This window comes from Chiloscyllium plagiosum, unplaced genomic scaffold (genome assembly GCF_037043375.1).
Source record: "Chiloscyllium plagiosum isolate Xiang-an unplaced genomic scaffold, Cpla_swu_hap1 HiC_scaffold_14, whole genome shotgun sequence".
Lineage (NCBI taxonomy): Eukaryota > Metazoa > Chordata > Chondrichthyes > Orectolobiformes > Hemiscylliidae > Chiloscyllium > Chiloscyllium plagiosum.
Window position 1 is genome coordinate 40,518,786 of NW_028270152.1, and position 10,490 is coordinate 40,529,275.

The window sequence follows — 10,490 nt, forward strand, 5'->3', positions numbered from 1 at the left end:
TGCCAAAGTGGATAACCTCACATTTATTCATATTATATTGAATCTGCCATGCATTTGCCCACTACTGAGCCTGTGCAAATCACACTAACATTTCTGCATTCTCCTTGTAGCTTACCCTTTTCACCCAACTTTGTGTTAATTACAAATTTTGAGATATATTTAGTTACCTTTTTTAAATCATTAACAGTATTATGAATAGCTGGGATCCTAAGTACCAATCCCTGTGTATCCCACTATTAACTGCCTGCAAGTCAGAAAAAGACTCATTTTCTGTTTGCTAACAAATTTTCTATCCATATCAATACACTACCTCAATCCCATGCAATTTAATTTTACACATTAATCTTTTATGTGGGACTTTGTAAACGCCTTCTGACGTCCAAGTAAACAATATCCATTGGCTCCCCCAATCAACTCATTACATCCTCGAAGAACTCCAGTGTTTTCTCAAGCTTGATTTCCCTTTTCCATATCCACTGACTATGTCTGACTCTACCACTGTTTTCAAAGTGTTCTGATATAAAATTCATGATGATGGCATCTTGCATCTTCCCCACTATCAGTGTTAGACCTTCAGGTCCCTGTTTTCCCTCTAACTCCTGTATTAAATGATGGGGCTACATTAACTACACTCCAACCTGTAAGAATTGATTCAGAGTTGAAATAATCTTGGAAGTCGACCACCAATGCAGCCAATATTTCTATGGTCACTTCCTTAAGTACTTCATGATGTAGATTATTAGGCCCTGAGGATTTATCAGTCTTCAATCTTATCAATTTCACCAACACCATTTTTCTACTAATTTGGATTTCATTCAGTTCCTCCCCACCTCGAAACCCTGTGATCCCCATATTTTCTGGTACATTATTTATGACCTCCCTTGTGAAGACATAAGTTGGTCAACATTTCTTTGTTCTCCTGTTTCTGACTGTAAGGAACCCACATTAGTTTTCACCAAATCTTGTCCCTTTACAAACCTATAGAAACTTTACAGTCACTTCTTATGAACTCTGCAAGACATCCCGGAATAGTGTACATAGAATAGGGAGATGGTGGGACAGTGTTTATGTCTCTAGACTAGAAATTCAGAGATCCAGCATGATGTTCTTGGGGTACAAATTCTAATCCATTCTGACAGCCGGTGGAATTTCAATCAAATTTAGTTAATAAATCTGGAATCGAAACTTACTCTCAATAATCATGAATTTATTGCAAAAACTCATCTGGTTCACTAATAACATTTAGGGAAGGAAATCTGCCATTCTTAGCTCGCCTGATCTAATGTTACTCCAGACCCATCACAAAGTGCTTGACTCTTCACTGCCCTCTGAACTGGTTTAGCAACCGAATCAATGAAATGGCAATTCGAGATCTGCAAGAAAGGTTGACCTTGCTAGTGACTTCATGTCTCATGAAAGAACAAAGAGAAAATGAATTATATTTATAATTGCAAAATATAAATAGGTAATTCATTCCAACAAGTCAGTGCTAGTGTTTATAGTGCACATAAGGCTCATTCTATTCCTTCTACTTCCATTTCAGCATGTCTTTCTCCTTTCCTTTAATTCATGCAGCTAATTTCCGAAAGCATCTAAGCTTTTTGCCTCAACCACTTTGCAAGTTCCACATTCTAATCACTGTTTGAGTAAGATATTTCTTCTCATAGATCATAGAGTCAGCATGGAAATAGACTCTTCGGTCCAACCCGTCCATGCCGGCCAGATATCCCAACCCAATCTAGTCCCATCTGCCAACACCCGGCCCATATTTCTTCAAACCCTTCCTATTCATATACCCCTCCAGATGCCTTTTAAATGTTGCAATCATACTAGCCTCCACCACTTCCTCTGGCAGCTCATTCCTTGCACATACTACCCTCTACGTGAAAACGTCGCCCCTTAGGTCGCTTTTATATCTTTCCCCTCTCACCCTAAAACTATGCCCTCTCGTTCTGGACTCCCCCACCCCGGGGAAGAGACTTTGAATATTTATCCTATCCATGCCCCTCATGATTTTGTAAACCTCTATGAGGTCACCCCTCAGCCTCCGACGCTCCAGGGAAAACAGCCCCAGTTGATTAAATCTCTCCCTATAGCTCGAATCCTCCAATCCTGGCAACATCCTTGTAAATCTTTTCTGAACCCTTTCAAGTTTGACAACATCCTTCCGACAGGAAGGAGATGAGAATTGCATGCAATAATCCAAAGTGGCCTAACCAATGTCCTGTACAGCCACAGCATGACTGTACAGAATTCTGTACTCAATACTCTGACCAATAAAGGAAAGCATACCAAACGCCTTCTTCACTATGCTATCTACCTGTGACTCCACTTTCAAGGAGTTATGAACTGCACTGTAAGGTCTCCTTGTTCAGTAACACTCCCTAGGACCATACCATACAGTGTATAAGTCCTGTTAAGATTTTGTTTCCCAAAGTGCAGCACCTCACATTTATCTAAATCAAACTCCATCTGCCACTTCTCAGCCCATTGGCCCGTCCAATCAAGATCCCGTTGTAATCTGAGGTAATCTTCTTCGCTGTCCACTAAACCTCCAATTTTGGTGTCATCTGCAAACTTACTAAGTATACCTCTTATGCTCGCATCCAAATCATTTATATAAATGACGAAAAGTAGTGGGCCCAGCACCGATCCTTGTGGCACTCCACTGGTCATAGGCCTCGAGTCTGAAAAACAACCCTCCACCACGTCGAACACGTTACTGATCACCAGTTTCACCAGTTTTCTCATTTCCCCTCCCTTCACCTTACCCCAGTTCCAACCTTCCAGCTCAGCACCATCCTCATGATCTGTCCTACCTGCCAATCTTCATTCCCACCTATCTGCTCCACCTTCCTCTCTGACCTATCACCTTTATCCCCACCTCCATCCACCTATTGCACTCTTAGCTACCTTCTCTGCACCACCACCCCCACCTACCTCCCATTTATCTCTCCACTCCGGAGGCTCCTAGCCTCATTCCTGATGAAGGGCTTTTGCCTGAAACATCGATTTTCCTGCTCCTTGGATGCTGCCTGACCTGCTGTGCTTTTCCAGTATCACTCTAATCTTGACTCCATATAGATCACGTCCGTAGATCTGCCCTCGTCAATTCTCTTTGTTACTTCTTCACAAAACTGAATCAAGTTTGTGAGATATGATTTCCCACACACAAAGACATGTTGACTGTCCCTAATCAGTCCTTGCCTTTCCAAATACATGTACATCCTGTCCCTCAGGATTCCCTCCAACAACTTGCCCACCACCGACATCAGGCTCACTGGTCTATAATTCCCTGGCTTGTCCTTACCACCCTTCTTAAACAGTGGCACCATGTTAACTCTGTTTGCCAAAGCTATCACATGATCCTGTTTTGCCCTCCTGATTTCCTATTGCCTTAACACTCTTCTAAGGATTCACTCCATCTATCCTGGTTATACTTGATTTATGCTTCCTTCTTTTTCTTAACCAAACCCTCAATTTCTCTATTCATCCGGCATTCCCTACACCTAACAGCCTTTCCTTTCACGCTAACAGGAATATACTTTCTCTGGACTCTTGTTATCTCATTTCTGAAGATTTCCCATTTTCCAGCCATCCCTTTACCTGCAAACATCTGCCCCCCAATCAGCTTTTGAAATTTCTTGCCTAATAACTTCAAAATTAGCCTTCCTCCAATTTTAGAATTTCAACTTTTAGATCTGGTCAATCCTTTTCCATCACTATTTTAAAACTAATAGAATTATGGTCGATGGCCCCATAGTGTTCCCCCACTGACACCTCAGTCACCTGCCCTGCCTTATTTCCCAAGAGTAGGTCAGGTTTGCACCTCCTCTAGTAGGTACATCCACATATTGAATCAGAAAATTGTCTTGTACACACTTAACAAATTCCTCTCCATCTGAACCCTTAAAACTATGGCAGTCCCAGTCAATGTTTGGAAAGTCAAAATCCGCTAGCATAACCACCCTATTATTCTTACAGATATCTGAGATCTCTTTACAAATCTGTTTCTCAATTTCCCTCTGACTATTAGGGGATTTATAATACGATCCCAATAAGGTGATCATCCCTTTCTTATTTCACAGTTCAACCCAAATAACTTCCCTGGATATATTTCCAGGAATATTCTCCCTCAGCACGCTGTAATGCTATTCCTTATCAAAAACACCACTCCCCCTCCTTGCCTCCCTTTCTGTCCTTCCTATAGCATTTGTACCCTGGAACATTAACATGGCTCCATTCCTGAGCCATGTTTCTGTATTTGCTATGATATCCCAGTCCCAAGTTCCTAACCATGCCCTGATTTCATCTGCCTTCCCTGTTAGGCCCTTGCATTTAAATAATGCAGTTTAATTTATCAGTCCTACCTTGTTCTCTGCTTTGTCCCTGTCTGCCCTGACTGTTTGACTCACTTCTGTTCTCAACTGTACCAGTCTCTTTCCCCATTATCTCCCTGGGTCACCCCACCCCCCCCAACCTTAATAGTGTAAATCTCCCGAGCAGCTCTAGTAAATCTCCCTACCAGTATATTAGTCCCCTTCCAATTCAGATCCAATCCATCCTTCTTGTACAGGTCACTTCTACCCTCCCTTGTACAGATCAATTCTCCCATACACCAGGTCAATTCTCCCATACACCAGCTCCTTAGTAGATGCATTCATCTGCTTCATCCTCCTATTCCTGTTCTCACTAGCTCGTCGCAACGGCAGTAATCCAGATATTACTACTCTTGAGGATCTCTTTTATAAATTCCTGCCTACCTCTTTATATTCTCCATTCAGAATCTCATCCTTTTCCCTTCCTATGTCATTGGTTCCAATGTGTACAATGACTCCTGCTGGTCCTTCTCCCCCTTGAGAACATTCTGCACCCTCTCTGAGACATCATTGATCCTGGCACCAGGGAGGCAACACACCATTCTGATTTTTCGCTGCTAGCCACAGAAACATCTGTCTGTGCCTCGGACTAGAGAATCCCCTAACACAATTGATCTCTTGGAACCTGATGTTCCCCTCATTGCATTAGAGCCAGTCTCGATACCAGAGACTTGGCTGTTCATGCTACATTCCTCTGAGAATCTATCACCCCCTACATTTTCCAAAACAGCATACTTGTTTGAAATGGGGATAGCCACAGAAGACTCCTGCACTACCTGCCTACTTCTCCAACCTTTCCTGGAGTTAACCCATCTATGTGACTGTACCTGCAACTTTTCTCCCTTCCTATAACTGCCATCCATCACACCCCTTGCGCTTGTAAATTCGTCATTGCCTCTATCTGTCTCTCCAACCGATTCATTCAATCTGATAGAATTCGCAACCAACGGCATTTATTGCAGATATAATCCTCAGTAACACAAAAGCTCTCCCTGAACTCCCACATCCGTCAGGAAGATCATATCACTCTACTAAAGGCCATTTTTGCTTCTTTCAATCTACAGACTGAGAAAATAGCACTGTCTTATTCCTCTACAAAACACGACTCCAGGCTAACTTAGTACTTATGGTTTATATTTTTAAGTTTAATCAAGAGACACATCTCAATAAAACTTATAATAAGGAAGAACCCACTCTATTCACTACTGCAGACTTATTGTAAGGCTACACCTAAAAATATTCACTTATCTGTTTCTGTGCTGCGGCGTATCTCAACAATCCTTCAAGATTAGTTGTGAATTTCACTGTTTGTTAATTTTCCCAGATGCACTCTGATGTCCAGTGATACATGAATTCAAACAACAAAGGCAGTAACTGTGCAGGTTCACTGCTGCGTCAGTTAGCAGTGTAAGTTTCTTTCTCTCTCTCCTCCACTGACCTCAACATGTGCTGCATTTGTTTGTTCCTCTCCCTTTTAAAAGTGCTGTTGTTTGGCTTTTTTTCTCCAAAAATTCCAAAACAATGCAACTGCACATAAAACAGTAATTGCTGCTTCTGTAATTTGAGGAAATCACTTTCAACACCTAAACTACCTCAAAAAAAAAGAGCAGCCTGTTACAGCCAGATATTTTTCCTCGTCCTCTATCTTGGATTATCCAGAATCCTTTCTCCCTATTATATTTATTTGCCATGCTTTATTAGTACTTAGTTCTCTAATGCACCAACAATTTATACTATGTATAAAATGAGGAACATCAAAAGGCCAAAAATGTAGGAATAGTGCTGACCACCGATCTTCAGAAAGCTTCCCAGAAAACATGCAATGGATTCAAGAGCACAGATGCCCTTTATTGTCACTTTGAATTTGTTGCCTTCTATAGTGCATGTAGGGTGCAGTAGTAAGGTAGTCAGCAGGCAACTTAATCAGCAAATAAAATTGAATAATTCTCATTAGTAGCAAAGCAGAAAGTAGAAAAAAACCAGAGAATATAAATCACTGTGCAGTTATTGAAATAAAAATTGGAACTTACAAGTGAGGTTAAAGCAGAAATATAAAATGTCAGAACATAAACCTTTAAAAGACCTTTTTGAGGCTATGGGGTCTGTACTTGTGAAATTATTGCTTTGGGGCCACAGAGGTTGTTCGACCGAAGCTGTATCTTGCTGCGCTGTCACAACCTCAGTTAATCCTGATTAAATAATGCTTAAGCTTTGCATTGACTATATGGTTACTAGAAGTTCCCAACTGACCAATCATTTTTATGCTGGCTTCACCTTTTTTTGGTGGGCTTGAAGGAACAAATACCTTTCTTTTGTTCTATATTTTCTTGTTGTTCTGTGATAAATATAACATTCTAGTAGTGAGGTACTGCATCTATGAATTTTATCCCTGCACTTGTTTTCTGTCTATGTACTAATTAGAACTTAGTACTTTGAAATTTTGTCTTGTTTTGGTGCTCAAATTTTATATTTGATGATTTTCTGCTGGGCAGTGACTCAGCATTGATCTCTGATGCTTTCTTGATGTGTGGTGCTGTTGAGCAGCAAATTGCAAATCAATAATCTAATCAAGTTTTTTTGACCAATGACTGGATTTTACAAGCCCTTGCTAGAATCTGTAATTTTGAATGTGACAATGAGGATGAATTTTATACATTCTTGTATTTCTTAGCTCTGAATTATGATTGGAATTGTCTACATTTATTTGTAGAGACAGGCTCGAAGCAAAGACTTAGCATAATTAACTGAGAAGAAAGTGAGGACTGCAGATGCTAGTGATCAGAGTCAAAAAATGTGGCACTGGAAAAGCACAGCAGGTCAGGCTGTATTTGAGGAGCAGGAGAATCAAAGTTTTGGGCATAAGCCCTTCATCAGGAAGGTGGGTGGGGGGAGGGGGGCTGAGAGGTAAATAGGAGGGTGGGAGTCGGGGTGGGCGTGGGGCAATGTAGCTGCGAAGGCAATAGGTAGATGGAGGTGGGGGATGCTAGTGATTCGTCAGAGGGGAGGGTGGATCATATAGGTGGGAAGGAAAATGGGAAGGTAAGACAGTTCAAGAGGGGGGGTGCCGAGTTGGTGGGTTGGATCTGGGATGAGGTGGGGGTAGGGGAGATGAGGAAACTGGTGAAATTGGCCTTGATGCCATGTGGTTAGAGAGTTGTAAGATGGAAGATGAGGTATTCTTCCTCCAGGCATCGGGTGCTTGGATTTGGCGGTGGAGGAGGCCCAGGACTTGCATTCCTTGGCAGAGTGTGAGGGGGAGTTGAAGTGGTTGGCCACAGGATGGTGGGATTGTTTGATGCGTGTGTCCCAGAAAAGTTCCCTGAAACGTTCTGAGAGTTGGTGTTCTGTCTCCCTAATATAGAGGAGACCACATTGAGAGCGATGGACACAGTAGATGAGGTGATTGTACATGCAGAAAAATCTGCGCTGGATGTGGAAGGATCCTTTCTGGTCTTGGACGGAGGTAAGGGTGGAGATGTGAGCACAGATTTTACACCTCTTATGGCAGTAAGGGAGGGTGTTGGGAGTGGAAGGTGAACTCATGGAATGCTTACCAGCTACCTTCCCCCAAACCCACCCCCACCGTCCTATTTATCTCTCAGCTGCTGACTTCCCCACAACCCCCCCAACATACCTAATGAAGGGTTTATGCCTGAAATATCGATGTTCCAGCTCCTCAGATGCTGCCTGACTTGCTATGCTTTTCCAGTGCCACACATTTCGACAATAATAAACTGAGGAGTCTTGCTGAAAATATGATAATATCTAATAAAAATAAAATTCCTTGCTCTCCTAAGAGACTAACACATGTAAAAATATATGCAGAATCTTACGTGCGGGATGGCAGTCATTTTCAGATGTTGTATTGTGAATTTTAAGTTATTTTAAAATATTTAACTTCACTGAGATTTGTATTTTTAAATAGGTTACATTGCATAGGACTGCGTAAGATATACTGCATTAAAAATAGGCTATTTGACCAGACTAGTCCAGAGATGTGACCTATTCAAGCCTGCCATCATTTTTCCAAATCTACCTTCATGACTATCTATGTGCTTCTCCTCCATATACTGGACTAGCTTCCCCTTAAATGCAGATATAATATTTGCTTTAACCACTCAATGTGGTGCTTGAGTTTCACATTCTCATCACTCTTTAAGTAAGAACATTTCTTTTGAATTCCCTGTTGGATTTTCTGATACCTATCTGATATTGATTTCCTCTAGTTATATTCTCCTCTGCAAGAGGAGATATCCTCTTTCTATCCAGTCTTTAAAATCTTTGATAATTTTAAAGGTCTCTATTAGGTCACCCCCAGCTTTCTGTCAAGATAAAAGAAACTCGGACTGTCCATCCTGAAATGTATACCCAAGCATTTCTGAAGCTATCCTAGTAAATTCTCTCTGTACCTGCTCCAGTGCCTCTATATCCTGTTTTTAATACAGTGATAAGAACTGCATTCTATACCGTTAAATGTGGTCTAACCACGATTCAGGATTATTTTATCACTTATCAATACTATCCTTCTAGAAATAAAGCCGAGAAATTGAAGTGCTTCTTTCTTGATGGCCTTACTACAACTTTTAGTGATTGGTGTTGTTATGGGGTAGGCTAGACCACTCAAAACCTTCTTAAGTAGGCAGCCCAGACCATAACTTTGCAATTTGTTTCAGTAAGTGTACAGTGAAAATTACCTGGATTAAGGTAGCGAGGTGGACTACCAGGTTTAAAACAGTCAAAAAATGTATTCACAAAATTACACAATGAAACATGAAGAACAGAATAAAGAACCCCTACAGAACTCAGTCTATCCAAACTAGACTTAAGTATGCTGTTCTGAATATTCACAACAGTCCCAATGAGCAAATCCCCTTTAAAACACAGTACAAAAAAGGAACAGATACTTACAAGTTAAAGTTAGAAGGCAGAAAGTGAGAGAGTTTGTTTCCACACAGCTCACTGTTGAACCCCCAAACAGTTCTGGACTGAACTCTACTACTCAGCTCAGCTAGAGAGCTGACCACTCCCCTTTCATTATAGAGGTCACTTCTAAAACATGACCACTTTAGCCTGAAGTCTCATCTGTTTACATATTTTAAAAAAGGACTCTCAATACCCCTTAATCTCTGTACCAAACCAGACTGATCAGACCCCGGCCAGGTTTATTACCCCTCTGAAAAAAGTCAAGGACAGAGTCTCCTTGATCCAAGGAACAGCTTTTGGAAAAAAGGGACAGTGTATTTATGTCCTGGGATTTCTTTGCTCCTTTACCCTATATGGTCCTGCACTTTCTAACTAATAACTGATCTCCAGATTCCTCCGACCAAAATATCCCCACATTTACTTGTGTTGAACTTAATTTACCAATTATTTATTAATGTCCTTTTATAATTTGTTGAGGTCCTCCTAAACACTCAGGATCCCACCCCCAATTTGGTGCAAATTGAGAAACTGTGTTTACAATTCCAAGGTCCAACTCATTAATGTAAAACAAGAACAGCAATGATCCCAACACTGATTTTTTGGAACACTAGTTGCCACCGTCTGCCATTTTGAATAGCTATCCTTCATCTGGCTGTCTGCTTCATGTCTTGATGCAAGTTAGCAATACATTCTGCCAGTTGGCTCCTGACTTCATATTCTCTATTTTCATTGATCTGTTATGGGACAACTTATTTACAGACCTTTTGAAAATCCAGATAAACCATGTTTATTGCATTACCTTCTACTTTCTAAGTTATCTCTTCAGAAAAATCAAGAATTGTTCAAGTAAGATTTTCCCTTTGAAATCCACACTGACTATTCATTACCATGTATTTATTTTTGAGGTGTTCTTCTATGGTCTCATTCAGTATGGATTCCTTTACATTTCCTGAAACTGATGTCACCGCTGCCTTACAGCACCAGGGGCCTGGGTTCAATTCCAGCCTTAGGTGACTGGCTGTGTGGAGTTTGCTCATTCTCCCTGTGTCTGCATGAGGTTCTGCCGGTTTCCTCCCATACTCCAAAGATGTTGTGAAATTTGAAAGGGTTCAGAAAAGATTTTTAAGGATGTTGCCAGGGTTGGAGGATTTGAGCTATATGGAGAGGCTGAACAGGCTGGTGTTGTTT

At 41.1% G+C, this 10,490-nt stretch overlaps 1 protein-coding gene across 2 annotated transcripts in view; it reads left to right on the forward strand.

The window, feature by feature from the left end:
- Positions 1 to 10,490, forward strand: part of pxk (PX domain containing serine/threonine kinase) — a 75,285-nt gene that overhangs the window by 3,293 nt on the left and 61,502 nt on the right. Inside the window, exon 1 of one of the 2 annotated variants that reach the window (XM_087994354.1) lies at positions 7,783 to 7,842. The exons of the other annotated variant lie outside the window; for it this stretch is intronic. Coding sequence (XP_087850480.1) covers positions 7,789 to 7,842 — 54 coding nt within the window. The 5' untranslated portion in view covers positions 7,783 to 7,788. Of the gene's footprint in view, positions 1 to 7,782; positions 7,843 to 10,490 lie in introns of those variants that run through there. 2 annotated transcript variants of the gene reach the window in all.